Source organism: Squalius cephalus, assembly GCF_949319135.1.
Source record: "Squalius cephalus genome assembly, chromosome: 16".
Classification (NCBI taxonomy): Eukaryota; Metazoa; Chordata; class Actinopteri; order Cypriniformes; family Leuciscidae; genus Squalius; species Squalius cephalus.
The window spans coordinates 5,819,389-5,843,996 of NC_137137.1; the positions used below are offsets into that span (position 1 = coordinate 5,819,389).

General features: G+C 38.6%; 1 protein-coding gene across 1 annotated transcript in view; it reads right to left on the reverse strand.

Annotated features, from left to right (window-relative positions):
- The window catches only part of plxna3 (plexin A3), a 160,462-nt gene that overhangs the window by 127,038 nt on the left and 8,816 nt on the right, over positions 1-24,608 (reverse strand). The window contains exons 2-3 of the mRNA XM_079896984.1: positions 19,453-20,738; positions 15,377-15,559 (exon numbers count right to left, since the gene is read on the reverse strand). Of these exons, the coding sequence (XP_079753110.1) occupies positions 15,377-15,559; positions 19,453-20,637 (1,368 nt within the window). The 5' untranslated portion in view covers positions 20,638-20,738. The remainder of the gene's footprint in view (positions 1-15,376; positions 15,560-19,452; positions 20,739-24,608) is intronic.

A 24,608-nucleotide genomic window follows, 5' to 3' on the forward strand; every position in this document is an offset into this window, starting at 1 on the left:
AGGAAGAAATAAAACGGGACTGGATTTTATGCTCAGGAATTGATTGGATTGTGCAAACAAGATTTTACAATTATTGGCGAAGAACTACTGCCTTGTTGACATGAACCGGCTAAAAGGAACATTATTTAAGAGGCGGAACAAGCTGAAGTGTATGAGAATTCTTTTTTAAATAACTTGCACGGATTAATTGAGCACAAAATCACTAAGAACAGGTGACTTCATGTCGAATTTAAAGGGTGTGTGTGGGGCCAGTTTCCAAAATAAAGTCAAGTGAATGAAATAAAACAAAATATATTTACACCACTCCTGTCTGCACATCATCTGTTGTGAAAGATCAATTAAAGGCCGTCAGTTGCAGTGATCTAATGTAACTTTAGCAGCCGCTACAGAGCCACAGTTCCCCCCGCCCTCCTCCATCTCAATCTCTCCCTCTTTCACTCCTGACTCTTCCTGGAGAAATGACCTAGTTCCAGGTGCCTGGCTCTGACACGCAGTGCGAAAAAATCCACTTTTGCTCCCTCCCGCCGCTGCGCTCCTCAGATACGAGTCCCACAGTTCTTCATCCCTGACATCAAACACGAAAAGGGAGCAGTTCTCTCCAGCCCAACAAAATGGAGGAGAAGCTTTCCCCCCCGAGAGCAAACACATCCCGGCCAAACATTCAGCTCGCATGCTGGTAGTTTGCGTCACAGATTCTTTCTCTCACCTTTTTTTGAAACCCATCTCTCACTCTTGGTTAAACCGGAGGGTAATATTTAGCATTGGAAACTCAGAATCTGGAATCCAGAGCGAGGTTCCTCGTTTTACCTCAGAAACGCAGCCGAGTCTGGCTGCCGCTGTGACCAATGCATTTGGAAGCTGAAAATTTGGTACAAAGAATACAGAATTAAATATTTCCAGCAAACCCATTTACGATATTCATATCTGTACCTCTGAAAGGGAAAGGGCCTCGGTCGAAATAGACGTGAAATGGGACACGGCGAGTTGCTTTGTTTTTGTCGGCGGGTTGTTTAGCGAATTGTTTTCTCTGGGCTTGTTAAAGCATATTTACATCTGAGCTTTTTCCTGTTTGCTCTTCAAATAAAGGTTCTGCCGTGGTCATCCAAGACTGAATTGGATGAGGCTGCTGTCGAACGGGGGCAGAGCGGAGTGACGCGTCTTTCCACCATCTGTCTCTTCCAGTTATTTTACGGCCTCAGATTTGATCCCCTGAGTTGGCCAAAGCTAATTACATTGGACAAACCATATCCATATCTAAATACTCACAGCGGATTGCTTTCCATTATTGGCATGCCAGACAGGCAGAAAAGCTTCTATCAACACAGAGGGAAAAGGAAAAGCGTAAACAACCCGGATTTCGAACCTGCACATGCGGATGCCGGAAAGGCCAAACTGCTGTCGTCCTGACATGAGACACACGCGAGACCTGCTAAATGTAAAACGGCTGACTGTATATACAGAGATCCCAAAGCTTTTGGCCACTGAGTTTCCAGGATTTTTCCATGACTATTCCACGATAAATGCATTAAGACTTTAAGCAATTAAGCAATTTCACAAAGAACATGTGTGTGATTGCAGATTTTAATGTGCTTGAGAACATTACTAAGATTATATAATATAATAATGAATTAATAATGTGGTAATATTATAATAAATATGGACAAATAATATATTTAATATAATAAATGTGTATACACATACATATACAGTATATATATATATATATATATATATATATATATATATATATACATACATACATACACAGTATTTATATATATATATATATTTTTTTTTTTTTTTTTTTTTATGTGTGTGTGCTGTCAAATCGATTAATTGCATCTAACATAAAGGTTTTTGTTTACTATATGTGTGTATTATTTATATATATTATTTATGTCTGTGAGTGTATATATATATATTGTATATATACACAGAGAGACATATATAATATATATAAATATAATTAATATATACAGACACATATTATGTAAACAAAAACTTAATCGATTTGACAGCACTAGTATATTATATACAATTATTATATTAATATAAATATACTATATATATATATATTTTTTTTTTTTTTTTTAAATAAATAATTAGGCTGTGAAGCATACACATCCAAAAAATAACTAATATAGGTGCAAACAACAAAATCTAAATCATTAAAATGTTGCCACGTTCTGCTTGTGTTTTTATGAATCAGTAAGCCTCATTAAATGTTAAAAACAAAAACCCATGATTTTTCCAGGTATTACATGAACAAGTCTAAAAAGATCTAGTATAAAAAAACAACAGGAAAACAAAGAACATCTGTGAAGCCAAAAAGCACGAACCAGCAGATGGACGCGCAACCTGTGTAAACAAAAACAAAGCAACCTGCAACTTCTGTTCGCTTAAGATCACAGATCGTAAAGCGTCATTCATAAACAAAAGAAACGAGCGCAACAACCGCTTTTAAAGCGTTAAACATTTGCTCCAGTATTTCACCAGGTATGTGCTTTCAGCATTTTCTGAGCGTTTCTTCCAAAGAAACAGAAGGGAAGTGAATGGAGCCTGTGACGGAGAGAATAAGAGCAGTGTGTGTGATCGTACCACACAGGTCATCCACAGAGCTCTCCTTTGTGAAATTCATTATTAAATAACTCATCTCTAATCATGGGACAAGAAGACTATTTGTAAGGGGAGTTTTTGGAGACCCCTTTCTACTTATCTATTTAGCAGGACAGAGTGTGCATTCAACCGTCTGAAGACTAGCACTATCTCAAATCAGACGGCTTGTTTGTAAGAGACATTTGCTCTCAGTCTGGCCGACGCTAGCGTGCCAAAACCACAACAGCCACTCTCGGTGTAACATTATAGTGTGAAGTCTACGATGCTGTAAAGCCGAATTCATAAGCAACGGGAGTATATCCGATCCGCTCTTAACAAAATAACATTACTGTTTAATATCAAGAGTCCTTCCGCCACCAAATATGGATTTAAATCTATACAGCCACACGCTACTGGGTTTATTAGTCGTTTTAATGCATCTGTTCTCCTCCTGGGCAGCGGCTGTGCAGTAAATGGCACGGAGGTTGCGGGTCGCTCGAGGAGGAGAAGCAAATGGCAAATCTTATGGCTCATTTTAAGCACGCGACTCCAAGGTTAGCACCAGCACGGAGGTGAGGCCGGGCGGAAATTGACAGATGACGGAATGGGATCTGAATGATAAAAAGAGTCAAGCTGCTACCAGGCAGAATCAAACATGACATTATTTTGTGTCAAACTTTAGCCGAAAAAATGGTTCCATGCGGGATGTTCCTATGTGGTAGTGAATGACACCTGTCTGAATGACTAGCTGTTTAATCTGTGTTAAAGTTCACCCAAAAAATGAAATATTCTGTCATCATTTACTCACCCTCATGTGGTTCCAAACCTGTAAGACTTTCGTTCATCTTCGGAACACAAATGAAGATCTTTTTGATGAAATCTAAGAGCGTTCTGTCCTCCATTGACAGCTACGCTTAAAGTTCATAAAGAGATTGTAAAACTAATCAATATGAAGTTCTTTAGTCCTAATTTTCTGAAGAGACTTGATTGCTCATTTATGTATACAATTATTATAAGGTATATTATTATTTAAATACACGCGGCTGTTTAAAAGTTTGGGGTCGGGAAGACTTTTTTTGTAGAAAATAACACTTTTATTCAACAAGAACACATTAAAGTCATCAAAAGTGACAGTAAAGACATTTATAACATTACAAAAGATTTCTATTTCTAATAAATGCTGCCACAGTGTTATTAAATATCCAAACCAAATTTTTCATTGAATTTCCAGCATAGTGACAAACACTGTTACCGTGATATAAAATGACTCACAGCATGAAATAAGATTCTGTTCATGTGTATACTGAGTTTGTGAATCACAGTAAGTCGGCCACTTGCCCAGGGCCTTTACGTCTCACGGCCCCAGACAGGTGCTTAAGAGCTGCCCTCCTTAACGCCGAGCTTCCATTTCTGAGATGCGTCTGTCTTGACCTTTAATGAAATTATCAAGCCTCCCATTCAATTATGACATGAGGCACAAGATAAGCGTCGCGTCCGCGCAGCAGGTGGACCTGACCGGACTAATCCTACAATACTACACATATAAGTGCTTGTGTTCATTAGCTTGTACCTGCGAGAGCCAGGGCGCGGAGTTAAAGTGATTACTGCCAATGTGTGGACCTACACCGAGCCAAATGACACCGACAGCGACCAGCAGATCAATGCATTCATTCCTTCATTCCTGCTCTGCACCTGATGATGATGTCAGCTTATGGCCGCTCATCACATTAAAGGGATAGTTCACCAAAAAAAGAAAATTCTGTCATCATTTACTCACTCTCAGGTTGCTCCAAAAACGTATGAGTTTCTTTCTTCTGCTGAACACGAAAGAAGATAGTTTGAAGAATGTCGGTAACCAAACAGTTGATGGGCCTCATTGCCTTCCATAGTATTTCCCCATACTATAGAAGTCAATGGAGCCAGTCAACTGTTTGGTTACCGACATTCTTCAAAATATCTTCTTTTGTAATATAAAAATGCCAGCAAGCAAGTTGCATTGAATAGTACACTGATGCCAAACGTCACTGTAGTCAGAACCACATAAATCCAAATATCTTCACTGACAGCTCGCAGAAAGAGTTTAATGTGCATACATCAAGAAAATATGCCCATTACCTTTTTTTATAACAGTCTAAATTTCTATTTACAGGCAGAAGAGAGGTACTTGACCCAAATCTTTCACTTAAGTTTCCATTACTTACACTGAACCAGAATCCAGTCCTAATCATGTTGTGATAAAAAGCAGCCACGTTGGAAAGTCTAAAAGTGAAGGTTCACCTCATGCTTGGGTGCGGTACAGTATCATTTTAATGCCAGACACAATTACAGTGTCCCACTAACTCCGCTACAGCACAATCCACACAGCTGAATCGGCCCAAACGGAGCCTGACGTTTATGGGTCTTTGGGACTGAATCAGACAAAATGTCAAAATTAAACAGCGCTTTTTAATAACTCCAGTGACATTTCAATGACATTTTTAGCCAGGTGAAAGACTTGAAATCAATAGACTCACTCTAAACACAGTTTAAAGCATAAAACGGTCATTAATCTGAAGAAATCAGCACCATGAAGTCTAAGAAACACAAGAGCAAAAAATGGATGGTATTAAAAAGCATCATCACGGCATGCAAAGACACTTTCGACAGTAAAAGGAGAACATTTTTAAGCCTCAGATATTTTAAAGCCATAAGATGCTTTGTTAAAAGGCCAATTCACACTGAAATTTCTTATTTTAAGTTCAAGTATTAAAATGAATTAAATGAATAAAAAAGAATAAAGCTAAATAGAAATATGTATAAATAAAAAATGACAAATGCTCATAATAAAGACTAAAACTTAAATTAAAATGAAAACTGAAAATATAAATAATGTTTATATATAATGCAATATATGCAATAATAAATGAATAATTATGTATTATTACCAATAAATCACAAACTATTCCTCTACCAAACAAGCTTTTAACAGTTACCAAAAAATAGCAAGTGTGTGTGTGTGTGCGTGCGTGCGTGTGTGTTTAAATCAGCCATTTTTGCCACAAGCCAACATCTCAATCTTAAAGTAGACCTTCAGAACTTTATACTTTAGGTCTTTAGAAAGCTTTTCAGTAATTGATGAACTGCTAAATGCAAGTGAACACAATTAAGGTGGCCTAAAAAGCTGCATCAAATATTTAAATGCAGCAAATTTAGCAAGTGCTCAGATGGTCCAAACACGTCAACATGAGCGCTCGAGAAATCATCATCCAGCAGCCGCTGTCTGTCGCTGCTCCACCGAGGAGAGCAACACATCTGTTACCCACGTAGAAATCAGTCGTCTAATTAAAAGAGTTGAGCAAGACTCCAACTCCAGCTCCAACAATCTCCCGGCCTCGCTCTTAATGATACGGACGAGTGCTGATCAAGGGGCTTCGTTATCAAGCGCTTGTAATGCATTGCAGGTCGACGCTCCCGCGGCCCGAGATACGACGCATCCCTCCCCGCCTCGTTCCGTGACAGCGGATTTACGGCAAACAGATTTAGCCATGATCAAACGTGGCTGAGGGCCGAACCCGCTCGTAAATCAGCCTCCCGACCATTTCCCCGCCCGCGCCACGCTCTTTTGCTCGCCGTGAGCTGATTTATCCTGCTAAATTAGCTCCAATTTCCAGCCCAATCGCACTTGGATTTGAATACAGCAAAAATGAGGCACAAAATGGCAGATGGAGTGGACCGTTTTGACCTTTAATATGCATTTGGGTCGGGCTGCTTTCTGAAGTCTCCATGCTCTGAAGACAAAGATGCTAACATGGCGAAATACAAAAGCTGAGGGGAAAAAAGGCAGGTGATGATGAAGAAGAAATTCAAATACTTGCAGCTCATGCATGATTATGAGGATTAGAGTGACTCAGATGATGGTGCTCATAAGAAAACCTCCGTTACATTGTGTGTGCCGCGGCACACGGTTGCGGTGAAACACGGGGATTTGACGCTTTTTAAAAGGCATTAATCAATTTGAACACTGAGTCAGGGACACTAATCTGCCGGATTCAATCATGCATCATACGTCTACGATTGGGTGCAGAATGAGAATTTTCACCCTGGCGTATTTATCTTTATAAAACATAAATGTGATCACACCGGAGCACGGGCTGCATGTGTAATAGGATCCGCTTCTTCATATAAAAATTGCACAATTGCATTTGCAATAGTGTACTAGCACAGGCCTACTACTCTTACTATGCATGCATATTGTGAATTTAACAACGCCCCTTAGCTGTTCTAAATTCACAGTAAACCACGGCTTCTTGCTTTATTTGGTATGCATGGAAAACCAATGTGTTGCCAAAATTGCCAATGTGTAATTGACAAGAGCACACTGCAGAAAATACTGTATCCCACCATGCAATGCGCTTGACCTGACCTTCCAATTTAAGTGGGATGAACAACCTCAGTGTCATGAAAGATCATATCCAAGTAGAATACAAGATTTCTTTTTTTAAAACAAAACTATAATATGTGATGTCTTTTAAATTACATATCGCATTAGTGATGCAAAATATGGTAAATTAATCATTTCCCTTTGTGCTTTCAGTTAGCATGATAACAGATTAAAATTGGTTGAGAAAAGCTCTTTTGTTTAACAAGAATAAGATGATCGCTGATGATCGGGATTCGGGTTTTTCACGACACCAGAAATAATATTAGCCACAATCTTCTTTTTGATTTAGAGTGACAATAGACATCACAAACACAAAATTAATAAAAATGCATATTTCCATGATGATAGCCCACTACATGCAACATAAGTTAACACCACAACACTAGCTGTTTCCATCCATTTTTCAAATGTACTTTATGTAAGAAATCCACAATATCACAAAAACAATTATGAATAAAGCATATAAATATAAAATATTTAAATTATATTTCTATCCCATGTTCAAGAGAACTGTAAATAAATTAAATAATAAATTAGATTTAATAGACAGAGAAATAAAATAGATTGCTTGTGGTTTAGAGACAAAATGTGCAGCCACAATCATCTGAGTGAATTATTCAGGTCACATGACTTTTTATCAACGTGCATTATCTAGGAATAAATGTGTTTTTCATCAGTTTATGCGCATGTATTATAACCAAATGAATTTTAAAAAAACCTCTTGTGCAAAAATGTATGCAATTTGCTTAATTTGTGCTTTTTCAGTTCAAAATTTGCTGACAAATATATGGATGAAATCCTAGCTCAAGTGGCATACAATGGTTTGAAATATTTACAGTGGAATAATGCCTGCGGATTCCCTATTTTTAACAAATAGCATGAAGTACACAGTGTAGTATTCAGTATATGCTGAGCTAGTCATTCCATTCCTAACACAGCCAATAACTTCCTCCATTTGTGAGTACAGGAAACCCAAGGTCGAGGGGGCGAGAGGTCAGCGCAGGATGGGCCATTTTGGTGATATACTACAGCTACCTTGAGATCCTTTTAGCTGCTAAATAGACTGTACAATAAACCAACATAAAAGAGCCTGATTAAGGATTCAATGGCAGACACGTACATCCATTTGTGCGTGTAACACACTGATATACAGACACAGATCGCACACATGCACACGTTCACATTCGAACTGCCGGCTCGGCAAAGGTGTTCCATAAAATAAAAATAAATAAATAAAAAAACCTGACAACCTTGGGTTTATTTCCCAGTGGTCAGATTATCTTTTGGCCGTTTCTGCTAAGGTTGAGACTGCAGAAGCCCCGCGGCTCTGTGACCGGCATGTGAAGAGCACAGGTGCAGGGGGAAATAGCTGGCTGTATTTATTTTCATTTGCCTTTGCACTTGCTGCTAAATATCTCGGTCGGCCGGAAATGGTGCCAGGATACCGGCTTAAATGCTTGCTTGTAAAAGTACAACAGGAGGGAAAGAATTCCTGCTAGACCAGACATGGATTACTGCAATTGAAAGCCACAGGCACTAATGCTGTGCAGTGTTATATACTGATGAGACGTTACATTAGAACTGTACATTGAGTTTTGCTGCCATGATGCTAGACTGAACCAGAGTCAGAAAATAAAAGGAATTGTTTACCCAAAAATGTTAATTATTTCATCATTTACTCACCCTCAAGTTGTTCTAAACCTGTAAGAATTTCTTTTTTCTGCTGAACACAAAAGAAGGTATTCTGAAGAATATAGGTAACCAAATAGTTGATGGGCCCCGTTGACGTACATAGTCTGGAAAAAAATGGAAGTCAATGGGGCCCATCAACTGTGTGGTAACAGACATTCTTCAAAATGTCTTTTGTGTTCAGGAGAAGAAAGAAATTCATACAGGTTTAGAACAACTTTGAGGAAATTTACCCTTAAAATCTGCCTATTCAGTTCGTGTTGTGTTGTGTTGTGTTGACGCCCATTTCCTTTATATTCAAATCTTTCCACCAAACGCTTTCAGCTCTGCGATTGGTGGTCCAGCTGTGAAATTACAGAGCTCTTACAAGCAATAGCAAGTCAATGAGAGGCTAATTTTAAATGACAGGAAAATTGACCAATCATAACGACCCTCTAAAAAAATAAAAACCCTCTAAAAATGCTAATAAAATAGCTTTATTCGCAAATAATGGAGGAAAATGTTGCAAATTTATTATCCACACCGTTTTCAAGATTAACTTTTAAAGAAAAGCTGTAGTTAATCGGCAAAGGCTGACCTACACCAGAGCTTAAGCCAAAGCTTTTGAAAGCATTTCAACCCCAGCAATTATAATCGATACCCCTGACTTTACTGCTGTTTGGGTCAGTTATTCAAAATCGAATAGGTCACGTGCCAACTGATTTTACTCTGCCCGCCGCTGCCATTGTTTTAAGCTTTTAATTGATAAAACGGTAATGTTTCAGAATCTGTAAATTTACCAAGCGAACATTGTGCATATTTGCTGTGATTCTGTATAATACAGTAGTAAAATTTTTTCCCAAATCATAAGTTTACAACTGTCTGTTACATTCATTTAATCGGCTGCTGAGCGCTGTCATGTGTCGGCTTACATTACATTTTGTTGGTTTTGTGTGTAATAGGTTTTGCAACCCGGCCAGTTCTTGTGACCATATTCCGCTGAAATACACACATAGGGCTGTGACGGTATTGGATTTTTTTCTTACCGCGGTGAAGAAGCAACAAAATCACACGGTTTGGCAGTTAAAAATAACATTATATTATTTAAACAGAAATATGAAACTAAATATGTTTTCTTTAATGACTACAGCATGTAAAGTAAAGAGAAATTGAATGTCGAAGCGGAGTTTTTGCGAATGCCGATTTACCGGTGAGCATGTGAGGGAGAGGTGCGATTTTCGAATAATAATCTAATAATTCCCAGCGATCATCGAATATTATTTTTGCTTGAAATGCCCATCCCTAGTATCCATAAGTTTTATGGGTTTTGCCCATCATATTTACGGGATGATGCAATAGGTTATTTGGTTTTTGTGTTGAAAAATTCTAATTATTAACACAGGCTAATAAACATAACATTAACAATAATAACATAAAATAATATTTATTTCTATAACTTTGTTGTTTTTTCGATATCTTTTAAGTTTAATAGGAATTATGGAACAGTTTTTGTCATCGTTTGTAACCCATTTTTTGTACAATAAAATATTCAAAGTTTGGACGAGTGCGTTTCTATCCACGGTCTGTTACCCAAAAAACAATGTCTAAAGAAATAGGAATCGAAGTTTAGCACAACTCAATAGAACTAAGCAATGTTGGGGCATGTTGAGCTTGCTTGTTCTTTCTGCAGCTTTCTCTTCTTTTGCTAGCTCTACGAGAAAGTCATCACTAATTTTCCGTTTGAATAATGTCATCCGGCTAGCGCGTTAACTGTAACTTATAGCCTATACCACATAAGAGAAGTATCGCTATAAGCACTTGCAATTAAAATCTAACTCCAACTGTTAACATTATGCTTTTGTCTTTAATGCCTGTGTTTGTGTGTATGTAATTGAACATTATCTGTAAAAAATGTAATTAAAATACAAAAAAAAAAGAAAAGTGCGGTGATGACCTTAACACCGCGGTAGGCATCTCATTATTGCGGTAATGCGGTTATCGTCACAGCCCTATGCACACACTGATTGTGTGATGATGCAAGTATCTGTAATGAGGATTTAAGGATAATGAGGATTTATTACATTTTGGTGATAACTCTCAAACTCACTGCTGATTGCTTGCATTTCTTGTTTACTTTTTTCCCAATGAGGGAAGAGGTTGATAGGGCCAATGTTCAAGAGTCACGTTTCACATCGCTATACATATTGTGTTCTGTATGGCTCAGTCTCCTCATCGTAAGATTATTTTTTACACCCGTTTCATTGGCATTTAGGTGAAAACTATGTGTTTAATGTATGACCACAACAATAAGACACACAATTTGAAGTATCATTCCGGTCTGGGAACTTTTAAGAGATCAAGTTTAGCATTACTAAGTATAAGAAAAATGTAATCTGAAAACTTCTTTTATAGGTAGGATGATTCAGAGAAACTAGATTGTAACAAAACTCTTCAGTATTTTGACTCCAGCAGTCCAAACGACATCCCGACTGACTCAACTTGCAGCCAACTAGGGACAGGAAGCACTAAAGACTCATGGGTGATTTCCGTACAGCTTGAGAAAAGCGGCTTGCCGTCTCTTTTCTCTTGCCAAAACAAACAAGCCATTGCGAGGGGAGATATAGAGCAATTACCCAGCCTCCTCCTGTATTCTCTACACCACATTATAGCAGGTAGCCCAACACTCTGAAAACCACTGTACACAATCACCACAACAGGCCTTTCACAGACCGTTTAAAGAGAGATAAATGATGCTTTTTGTGGCTAAATGAGTTATATGTAATCATCTATTCATATGCAAAAGGAAGATTAGAAATTTCAGTAAAAACACATTTCGTTCTTGTGCCAAAGCCAGCATGTTCAAACACAATGCCGTTTTAGAAACTAGTATGGTATTGGGGGCGCTAAGCAAACATTAATTGTAGGCTACTGTATTTATTCTTAATTGTGTTTAGCTCATGTACACAATATCTAAATGTACACACATCCTGACGAATTCCTTCAATGATTCAAACAGTATAATTTCATATTAGTTAGTAATTACAGTCTTTTTGAATTATCCATTAAAAGAGGTTAAAAATTTTGGGGTCAGGAACATTTTATTTATTCATTTTTAAATAATTAATACTTTTATTCAGCAAGGGTGCATTAAATTGATCAAAAGTTTCAGTAAAGACAATTATAATGTTGAAAAAGATTTCTATTTCAAATTAATGCTGTTCTTTAACTTTTTATTCAAAGAATCCTGAGAAAAAGTATTACGGTTTCCACAAGAAAATATTAGGCAGCACAACTGTTTTCATCATTGATAATAATAAGAAATGTTTCTTAAAATGAGCATCAAATCAGCATATTAGAATGATTTCTGAAGGATCATGTGACACTGAAGACTGGAGTAATGATGCTGAAAATTCAGCTTTGCATCACAAGAATGCATTACATTTAAAAACATATTAAAACAGAAAACAATTTTTTGAAATTGAGCATAGAGACTTCTTTTAAAAACATTTACATTCTTACAGATCCCAAATTTTCAAATGGTAGTACACTAGCTAAGAGTTTTCCGTTACTACTCTAAAATAATTATTTAGAGAAAATTTAGTAAACATTTTTTATATATTAGAAATGAATAAAAATACATGATCTTGTTTTGATGACAATTTTGGCTAATATATCAAGTTTTCGCTCTTCATTTTTAACCCTTTTTGCTAACTGGTTGAACATCAAGTTGTAAAATATACTTTTAGTTCTTGATATGAAATCTATTCCACTGATTATTACTTGTAAGCACATAGAGGTGATACAAACAGCAATAATAAGCTTGCAGGTGTGTTCAGTCATCCGATTCTGAGGAGCAAATTCGAGTTTTCCCTGCAACATGAGCTAAATCCCTCCACACTTCCTCTACAGCTACTCCACGTTTCCTGTTTACGGAGGAACAAACAGTACATACAGCATATGAAATAAAAACCAGAATCTGAGCGAGTCTCGTACACAAACCGTTTAGCATTTCATCCTGACAGAATGTTTGCAAGAAAATACAAACATTACAATTTCCCCACATCTCTGTTTATTGTGATTTGCGGTCAATATGAAGGCCATATGGATGAGGGAGCGTCTTTGCAACATCATATAATCTCAATCAACAAACAGAGCTGCTTATTATCAGCATGACCACAAGCTCTGTTTTCTGTTTATTAACGATGAACAATCGCACAACTCAAACTCAATCTCCGGATGTATCCCTGTTTCCAAACAGTCTGATCTGCAGCGATCGCACCGGGGTTTCGAGAGGTATATCAGGACATGTTTAGACACAAACTCCTGTAAATAATCCGAAACAGGACGGCTCCCACAGGACTGACCCCTGCTCCATCATTCCGACCGGAGAATGGATGCGATCGCATTTATATTCTCCAGCTGGGAGCTGGAACGGCGAAAGCACACAAACTGTAGCATATTTTCCTCCCCATCTACCTCATTTTAATTATGATGTCTGCTGAGAAAGAGCCAAGTCAGCTTCTCAGAGCGATTTCATCAGCCTCACATTTAATCTAATTCCTTTAATACTCTCAATGAACTGGAACTTAAAGCCGTTGCAAATAAAAGTTCCATGGGATGACCTAATATAGGACACGTATCAGGCCGGTTGGCTGCTGAGTAATGTTAAACTTTAATGCCGACTGAGTCTCTCTCTCACTCTCTCTCTCTTTTCATACACAGCTTGAACTATTTACGACCGGCCTAAAAAAACGACTCCACCCTCTCGCTTTGGCTCCCCTGAGGTTCAGTGTGCATATATGGGCCGAAATGCTAGCTATGAACGAGTCAAGCTGTTGTTTGAGGGGAAGAAAAAAAAAAGTTAGTAACTTCTGTGGAGAACAATCATACACTCACCAGTGGGCATATTATTCTTTAAACATCCACAGCTGTTGCCTGCTCTGGTTTGGACTAGTGAGTCACAAGGTGGTGCTTTTATTATGGCTTTGTTGGAGGTTTGTGTACGTGTTGGAATGAAGAGGAAAGGTCCTTTCTTTAGGTTGCAATAATTAAAGATAATATACACTCACAGAAAAAAGGTACGAAGCTGTCACTGGGGCAGTACCCTAATGTACAAAAGCGAAAAGGTACATCTTTGTACCTTATTTATAGTACCTTAAGTGTACATATTAGTACATTGTACCTGTTACTGCCCCAGTAACTGCTTTGTACCTTTTTTCTGAGAGTGAATAAATAGACTCGTTTGGGGTTCATCTGACCCCTATTGGACGTGTATTCTGTTTAAGAAAGACATATTCTTGTGTTCAAAAACAACTAAAAGGTGCACAATGCATGGAACATAATGTCTTGAAATGCGTGGTACAAAATTACTGCTTTTAACTTAAGACACTGTCCTAAAAATGCCTTTGGGGGAGAGGATAAAAAAAGAATATGGATGGACGGATGGATGGATGGATGGATGAGCAAGATGGAGAGAGAGAGAGATGGATGGATGAATGGATGGAGAGAGAGAGAGATGGATAGATAGATGGATGGATGAGCGAGATGGATGGAGGGAGAGAGAGAGAGAGATAAATGGATGTATAAGCGAGATGGAGAGATGGATGGATGGATGTAGAGAGAGAGAGATGGATGGAGGGAGAGAAAGAGAGAGATAAATGGATGTATGAGCGAGATGGATGGATGGATGTAGAGAGAGAGAGAGAGAGAGAGAGAGAGAGAGAGATGGATGGATGGATGGATGAGCGAGATGGAGAGAGAGAGAGATGGATGGATGGATGGAGAGAGAGAGATGGAAGGATGGATGGATGGATGGATGGATGGATGGATGGATGGATGGAGAGAGAGAGAGAGAGAGAGAGAGAGAGAGAGAGAGAGAGAGAGAAATGGATGTATGGATGGATGAGCGAGATGGAGAGAGAGAGAGAGATGGATGGATGGATGGATGGATGATATTAGTTTTCACAGTATTTTGGATCATATTCTTTCAAAAACATTTTCAAAATCTTACAGACTCTAAATCCTGCCTCTCCAAATTGTGAAAAAAGCTAGTCAAAAATTATAATATCTCTCTAGTATATAAGTCAACATAAAAATAAAAATAAATAAAATAAAATAAAAACACAACTTTAGCTTTTTAATGCACAGTCTCGTTCATAAGATGCACATTATTTTTGATTTAAAAAAGTTTGCCTTTGTAATCATGAAAATGTAAAAAACTTGCTTGACTTAAATAATAAAAAATTCATAAATAAAAAGAAAACCTTTTTCTTCTCTGCTATGTCACCAGTCCATCCTACTAGTTCAAATCCAACAGCCATACACATATGTAATCGAAATCACAAATCAATCAATTCCCTATGGATAAAAACAAGTCTCAAGTTCTTGCTGAATGTCCAGTTTCACTCTAAGAAACGCCACTTTACAGAAGTAACACACTGCACGCACTGTTGACTTTGACCTTCCAATGTAGTACATCATCACTGACGGATTAGAAGAATTTGTAACCGATTAGTCAGTCAGTGCACTTCAAATATAAGCAAACTCCCTTGAGCACATCTTCACCATATCACTATATGACCATCTATCACTATATTCCCAAACAACCAACTCCAAAAAGACACCGAAAGCCCAGGCGCTGACGATATCTGCGTAAAAGACAGCTGTAAAACACACAGACTGGTTTTTTCTTACCTTCTTGAGGTGGCCACTGCGAGTCCCCACGAACACAACCGAGTAATCTCCGTATGTGTACGCAGCCACGGACGCCATCCCGTCAGAGCGGTCGTCGAACAGAGGAATGCCCTCAATGACCCTCAATCCTCCGAGAGGCTGGTTCAGAACCAGGCCGCAGAAATCATCACCAATCTGCTTGGGCTACGGGACAAAAAAAACAATGAAGAGTAATTAGTTATAATTTATAAGAATTTTTTGTGTTCGTGTTCTGAAAAAAATAGAGTCAGAGGGTACATTAAAAATGTGATTTTTATTTTTTTTAAATATATTAAATTATTAAACTGATGTATTGTAAACAATGAATGGTGTAAAACTAATATGAAATATTTAAGTGATACTAACGTTACATAAGATACTAACATTTACATGATAGGTTTAGCGAATATGTTACAGTGATTTGAAACAAAATCACAAAACAAAAATAACAAATAGTATTCAGAAAAACAACTAAATCACAATAGGGTTAGTGATTCTGTTACAGTGAAAAAAATTTAAAAAAAAAAAAAAATTTAAATTAAAAGAAAAAAAGAAAAAGAAAAGAAAATATAGCCATCTCGTAAATCTAAAAGTATTAGTTAAACCATAGTGGCCATTGTTAGTGCTTTTGGGAAATTTTGGGGACATTAAAGGTCAATAAAAATCCATAGAGTAAAAACTGATTTGTGGCCTGGATTAAAAACTTAAATGTATTTACTTTTCCAAAAAAAAAAAAATCAAATACATCCACACAAGCAAATATCCATAAGACATAATATCCATAATTTCCTGAAGACAAAGCTTTCTCCAGCTGTCGTCAAATCACAGCATCTGAGACGGGAAGAGCCTGCTAATAGATCAGACAGAGAAGAGCCACCCAAACAGAGGCTGTGAAAGTGAGCCCATGGGGATCAGACCAGGGCCTGGCGCGCACCGACCGGTGAGACATGACATCATCCTGCAATCTACCTCACTGTCAGTGCTTTATCACTTTAGATGTGCTCTCTCCCGAAAGAGGCACCATTTGCCCTCAGAGTGTCTCTGAAAGGCATTATTTCAGCGGATTTTAACGGCTGTCCGCTGACACAGAGGAAAAAAAATACAAGAAAATCACAGAATGTCATTTCACCTCAAGGAAATGTCAGAAGAGTTATTCAAAAATCAATTGCGTTAACTAACATCTGCAACATATCAATCATCCAAAATTGATGATGTCATCAAGCAGCCAACCTAGTTCCCCGGTTCATCCTGGAGGTGAACTATCGACTCACTACCAGGTTCTCAGAGCTCCACGGAACACACAAAGCTCTTCAATCTGGCAAAAGAATTATAATAGTAATAAAATAAATATGTAAGATTCACTAAAAACAAAAACATCATGTAGGGTTACCAATTCTGTTATTCAAAAATCAATTGCGCAAACTAACATTTGCAACCTATCAATCGGCCGAACGATGATGTCATTGAGTACCCAACCCAGTCCCCCGGTTCATCCTGGAGGTGAACTGTTGACTCATTACCAGATTCTCGAAAACTGACTGAACACACAAAGCTCTTTAATCTCGCTTCCTCTGGACCCCGGCCCCCAACGGCACACACACAAAATATCTGTAAAGTGCAGCACGAGGTCAGGATGAAAGATATCAGCTCGAACAGCAAGACGTTTTGCGGCGGTAATGACAAACACAAAGGTGCTACAGCAACAGCTGAATTTTTTGGCACCTTCCGCCCGAATTCTTCCGAGGTGATGGGCGTATAGAGAGCGTGCCTTTGAATGATGATTTGGAGGGGGTAGGCTGGTCGAACAGCTTGTTTTTGTGCATGCATATGAAGGGTAAATGTATTAAACGAAGCATGAGCTTGCGGCAGACACGCATGCTCTCATTATAAGGGGAGGTCTGTTGCCGTGCATGAGAACAAGCTAATAATCCCACGACAGCCGCAGCGCTGGAATCAGGAGCAGATTTGCATCAGTCATGGGGAACCCTGTTGGTGCTCATAAAAACAGCCACAGCCACTCCTCCCAAATGAACGAGGTCATCGGCACTCGCCATCTTCGCCCCATCTGCTCTGGCTGGGCCGCGAGGTGTTGTGCTATTGTTCCCGGCTCAATTACAGCCACGGACGCAAATTGCCCTCTCGTCTAGCTGTCCTCCAGGCAAGAAAAAAGAAAAAACAAACTCTCTCAGTTTGCTAATGCTGTCTGTTTTTTTTACAGGGGGAAAACATTGCTACTGTAAAAAAACGAGATCTTAAGTTTACAAGCCCAGAGTTCGTAAATAACTCCCAGACAACTAACATGCAGCAAAATGATTCAATATGTACACTAGGGTTGGTTCAAAACCAAAATTTTGGCTTCAGTATCTCGATACAAACTGACAGTACATAGAGTGTTGAATATGCATGATAGATTTGCATAGAAACCATAATGTTTACTAAACTAATAATTTAAAAATATACATGAATCTCATATATAAGGTACATCTTTAAATATAGAAAAGTATAATTACAAATTACCATCAAAAGGTGCAAGTCTCAGCATATTTTTTAAATGATTCCAAATTATTTATTTGAATATTCCAGTATATAAACATTATATATCATAATTTAGCAATAAAATATCAACTATTACCTTATTACTCAAATAGGCACACGCAAACATGAAAAATGGCTGCATTTGGCAGCATAACCTTTCTTAAAGTGCACCCTTTATTCCTCGGTCATGCATTCTCAGCATTTGCTGTAGGAATGTGCACGAAATCAGCATTAGCCTTTGTAGCATTCTGAATATCATAAAAATAATAATTGATTACTAAATTCCATAATCAAATTTCATTCTAAAATCATGCATTGATGCATCCCTAATTCTTCATTTCGCTTTCAGGCAGCAGCACATGGTCATCTGGTACTGAAAAGTGCAAAATACTGGTATTGTACCATGGTACTTTTGACACCAACCCTAGTGTATGATAATTATCTACAAAATGACAGGATGCTTAACCCTTAGGTAATGCATAATACCTAACCCTTGGACATAGTTGATGTAAACGCACTTTTTAAAGGATTTTTAAAATGTAGAAGAAACCTCTGCCTAGCTTCAAGGCAGATAGATAACATCAAATCATAAATGTGATTTGTCTTTGCTCACTAGATTACAGGAGACAAATATTAAAGATTCATAAATAAAGCGTCAAGGGTTTCTAGAGACAGACCATGTGTGGTACACTTGACTGGTTTAAAATGTCAGAGGCGTATTGATTTTGATGTCTAGCCATCACCTTCTTCATCTCTCACATAATAAGCTATTGCTTCCTACCCTGTCTGGTTTGAATAGATTTTTCATCAAAGATACATTACATCAGATTAAGATGTGTAATCATGTTAGACAGTTTCCCCTACACAGGCATTCCTGAAAAGTCTGCAACACGTCACAATTAGGTCAATAGGAATCATGTCTAGCATACACAAATTAGTTTTTCAGGAGCAACAATAGAAATAAAAGGGAAAACAGACTATAGACTGAAGGTCTGCAATTATGTGAGCATGGAAACTCTCCGTTACAGTGCCGGTACTTATAATGACACTGATATAAGCTTTAACAACATGATTTAAACAAGGACATGTTCCTGGGTCAACATGGAAATAACAATCAAATTATCCAATCAGATTTTAGGGTACGAGGCTTCAAAAACATTATCAGCCCATCTTTTTTTAATTTTTTTTTAGGGCTTGGAAATGGATAGGCACATGATTAGAGATTAAAAATTATGACTAATTCCAATATGCTGATAATTACATTAATGTTAAAATCGGTAATGAGTAAATGGACAAACTTTTAAATGTATACTACTTAATTAATTACTCTTATCATGATATAAGATTTTGGTCATATCGTCCACCCCTAACAAATTGTTTGGGAAACAAAAGGAAAAAGGGTTAAATCGTCACCATAATCTATTGCTATCACTTTAAGTTAGTTTAGCAGACAGCCAGAGAGATAGACAGAGAGACAGACAGACAGATAGACAGTTCAATTCAAGTCAAAGTCAAAGACTCACCGTATTAATACAAGGCAGCTCCTTGTTGAGCAACCACGGCAGAGACAGCTTTCCTTCCCCACGGTAACACGACTTGATCCTCTCTCGCATGGCCAGGTTAATCTGGTGCAGTGTAAAGAGGCACAGCACTGTTTCTCTTGGTGGGTTAGCCCTGTTCTTCTGACCCTGGGAGAAGATCACGAACAGGACATCCTCATCCTCAGACAGGCCAAGAGCCTGGGCCAGAATCTTCCCAGGACGGTGTTTGTAGGCGGCTTGAACAAGTCGGTATTCCACACCATCCTTGGTGCACCCAAGCGGGAACTCGACGTAGGAGTAGAACTCAGTGTCGTTGGAGCACATGCGGACGATTTTTGAGGTGAAGAACTTCTCACCCGTCGCGTCCACCTGGGTGAGCTGGGTATCCAGTTGCAAAGTGAGGAAATAGATGTACGTACGGCTGGAGAACCCATAAACGTAGTAGATGTCAAACGCGGGATATTGAGACAGGGTGTCTGAAGGTATCTTTATTTGTGAAGACACAAACTCATCTTGGTAGACCAAGCTGAACATGTTCACACTCTCCTCATCAGCCACCAGTTTACGGCTGGATAGGGTTGGAAAATACTCAGATTTGCCATCAATGGCAGCACCGATAAAGAGGCGACTACCACCTTTCTTTTTCTTCTTCAAGTCTCCGTCGTCGTCGCCCACCACGACTCCAGCCATCCCATCTGACTCTTTGGCTCCCGAGAGGTAATGTTCTTTACGGTGATGCGGTTCACCAAGCTTGAAGAGATCTTCCAGCCGCAGGAACTGGCACACGCCCTGCCAGATGCTTCCACAGGCCACCAGGCGGTTGCCAGCGTAATCAACCAGCAGCAATTTGTTGACGTTGTCTGTGGATTCCAGATTCTGCTTGCAGGCTCGTACATTGGGGGGTGGGTAGCACTTGGCATTGTCGTCCACGGGACCCGTCTGGTGCGAACGTAGTTCGGTCAGATTGGCGGTGAGCTTGTATACTCGGTTTATCGCGCCGACAAACACCTCGCCAGACTTGCGGTGCACCGTGAGGTGCGTGAGGCTCGTGTCTTTCACCCTGAAGCTTCCGGTGACTTCAGGGTGTTCCGTAGGAGTCATGGGAAACGCCATGATGGTCCCGGTCAAAACAGAGACGGCAAATACCAGCAGCCACAAGGACCTCATGATTCCAAACCTTCAATCGAGGGGGGGGGGGAATGAGACGAAGCTCTTCCCTCAAGCTTATTCCAGGCTTTTTCTTCTTTTGCTGTCTCAGTGGTTCATGTCTACAATGAAAGAGAGAGAAACGAGGGAAAAAATTAGAACGTTTGAAAATGGATTATGCAGGCAAAGCAATGTCTTATCTTTAAAAGTTTAATTGCATTAAAGGGGTCATCACCACACTTTAAGACTTCACTTTTTCCCCAAGGCAATGTTTTTTGCAAAGAAAAAAAAAAGTCATAATTTAGTTTTTTTGACCCACATCCTGAACCTTATAATCAAAATTCTGTTTCTTGCTGATTTGCAATATAGTACAATATAGTGTGCGCTGACTCATTCTTTAATAACAACCTCTTTCTAAAGCTGCAATACCTATCAGTATCACAAAACGCTAAAAGAAATCAAGCAATTGATCATGCAATGATGATCATGCATCTAGTAACAATACACTTCATCTACTTCTTTGGAAGGGTATGCAAAGCTTGAAGTGTTCTATAAAACCACAAACAAGTTTGGCAGATTTTCCCACATTTTACTGAGAATCCATGTAGCTCAATCAAGAGTGAAGTGCTAACACTATCAAGATCATATGATTCCTTGGTAATGCATATGTATACCTTGTCTACCATGAAACATATCCAACTTCCTCTGTATTACAACACCGTGATTAGACGGGCCAAGTTTCTGAACATCGAAAATGCACTGTTGGCGTGTAAATGTGAATAGTCATGTGTTGCATGTCTTCATCTGTCTTGTATACATGTACAAGAGGTGTTTGTGGCAAGCAGGGCAGGGCAGAGAGCCGTGGGAATGGAGTCGGTGGTGCGAGTGTTAATGAGAGTCATCTACGCGCCACACCGGTCTCGAGTCCCAGGAGGTGCGCCGGAAATATAAAAGGAGGAGTGACAACAGTGCAAGGTGAGAGGACAAGGCCTGGACTTTCTCCTTGCACTGTCATCACCTCCTGTTATCCTTCTGAAGCTCCTCCGTGGGACTCGAGACAGATGTGGCAGTCATTAACATTAATGTTCATTAACATTCCCACGGCTCTATGCCACAGCGTTCTTGGAGTTTCTTACCGGGAATGAAGATTTAAGTTCTAGTGCAATGAACTTTGACAATGGCCGATTTTAAAACCCAACAATCAGAATTTCATCACTTCTGCCTGAGACTCAATCCATCCCTGCCATTTGGAGGCATTAGTGACTCAGAGTGGACTGTGAGCCAGTGCGTGACAGCTGGGTGAGGGGATTTTGGGGGTATGTATTGATCGAGTGGCTTCTGTTGGTGCCAAGCCTTGTCACTCCCACTCCTTTCACTCAATGGATTGCTAATAAACCTTTATGGTCATTGCAAGCACTAATCCCAAGCAAGTGCATTTGTTAATTAGGAAGCACCCCTTAACCAGACAGCAAGAACAGGGATGGGAATCATAAGGAATTTAATGATTCTGGTTCAGATTCAGATTACACTAAGTGATTCTGGCTCATTGTGATTTGAAGGAGAACAGGGTGGACAGTAAAAACCCTCTTCAAAGGCCTGTGGTCATATGTTGATTATTTTACATTTCAAAACAATAATGCAGGGTTCCCACACTAATACTTTTTCATAACCATTCCAAACAATTGTGATTATTGAAAAAGTATTTTTAAAAATGATTCAAATTTCAATAAATTTGCTAATGTATCATTCAGAGCAATTTGAGAACCGGTTCGACCAAACAATTCAAAGAACCAAAATGTGGTTACAAATCAGGCTGTGGCTTGAGAGCAAAATTTCTGCCAATTAAATATCTTAGAACAATGACTAGAAGAATTTACATTAATTTTAGCAACTCCATGATTTTATTCATTTCCATAACTTTCAAGGCCAGGAAAATTCCATTTTAAAATTGCTTGATACTGTATATCCATGTTTTCAATGGCCATGGAAAACCTGCGTGCCATGAAAATCATTCACTTCCAGTATCAGAGCTCCAGACTAACATTTGAGAGCAGTAGCAATGGTGTCACTAAGTTCTACAGATGGTGGCACCAGCACATGATCTAGTAGTGCTGGGGGGGGGGGGGGGGATTTTTATTCATAAAGGTAATTTAATCATAAAATGCCTATTATTTTGCATTATTAAGTGCAGTAGTATATAATATTAAATGTTTATTTCTTGGAAAAGCACATTTGACAGTAAAGGACTGAGCTTGGAGTTGCAGATCAAATGAACTTTTATTAACAACAGTAAAATGTAAAAACCAAATTTTTATATGGAAAATTTAGAGCTTTGAAGTGCTGGGAAAAGTGAGAGGCACATGAAAGTCTTTGAAAAGTGCTTGAATTTCACTCTTAAAAGGTTGTACGAACCCTGAAATGAATAATGTAAAAACATTAGACTATTTCTGCCACAATACCATGGTTACAGCGTTATTACATTAAACCCATGGTGAAAGTTGGTGATTTGTAGACTGAAAAGCCTTCTATAACTTGTTTGTTCATGGTACAATGTTTCTCCTGGTTTCCACATCAGCACTGTTTGATCTGATATTATCTATGATTTATAATAGAGAATTCTGCGCTGAATTTGAATGCTTCTCACTAGATCTCGACCGCGATATTATTAATTCTGCAGCGAATTCAAACGCTTTCTCACTGGATCTCCCAGTGCTGTGTAGTAACTGTCTCATGATCCAAGATTGGCTCATGAGTAAACCTGTTCTGAGCTTGCGCTGTCTAATATTGGTCCAAGCTGATAAAACTGGTGGTGTTGCGCAAGGTTAAGACTAAAACTATTGGTCAAAAAACATTTACGTAAACTAAAATAAAATAGAAATTTCAACATAAATGAAAAACTAAAACTAAATGAAACTAACAACCGTTACTGAAAAACTAACTAAAAATAAATTATAATTAGCAAAAATAAATAATCGGTTTCATAAATAATAAAATCTCATCCTGTACCGGAAAATCAAATTTTTTCATTGGACTGCGCTACTTTATTTTTCAATGAAAACACACGCTAGACGGACATGTATGACCATTAGTGCATGACACGGCGTTCTAAAATGCGGCAAGTTAAGTTCAACTTTTAAAGACACGTCTCGAGACCTTGCACTTTTTTCCCATTCTGCCCGCGTCTCACCCTTAAGAGGCCAAAATAGCCAAATAAGTATTTCCATCATGTCCTTATGCAAATACATCTGTAACCATCTAATGTGAAACTTAATAATTCAATCTTTTTCATATGCAACAGAAATTGCAGGATTGAGTCTCTTATCAGTTGGGCAACTTGGTGGTGGAACCAGTGCGACCTCTAACAAAACTTAGTCGCAAGAAAAAAGATAGCAAAATGCGACCATTTGGTTGCAGTCTGGAGCCCTGAGTATTTCAAATAAAAAAGGAACTAGTTCTGAATAATTATAATTAATATTAATATAATTAATTATAATTAATAATCTGAATCGAATTCTCAATTTCTCAATTTTTAAACCTGAGCAAGACACAAGACGACAGAGAGAAGACAGAAAGAACACAAAAAACGCAGCAAGAGGTTGTAGCACCATTTCATTCACTCAAATTTAACACAAGCGGTTTGCAGATCAAACACGTCAGTCGGTTGTTCAATCACTGCTTCCCCCCACTGGGCAGAACAGCAGGAATGAAAGAGGTCTGCAAGGCTTCTGCTGTATGTCTCCCTTTCTTTCTGTCTTTCTCTCCAAAGAGAAGGGAAGGGAAGGGTCAGGAAGGGCCACATTAAGCACACACAGGCGGAATAAGGCTTCACTGCAACCACAACCTAAGCACTACAGTTTTTCTGCATGTGGCAGGACTAAAGAGTCTTGCTTAAATTTGTCTCTGGAAAACATGTGCTCAAGCTATACTGCCACATTTTTTTTTTATTGAAGTTTAAATACTGTGGCAGTGATAGAATAATATAGGCCTATCAC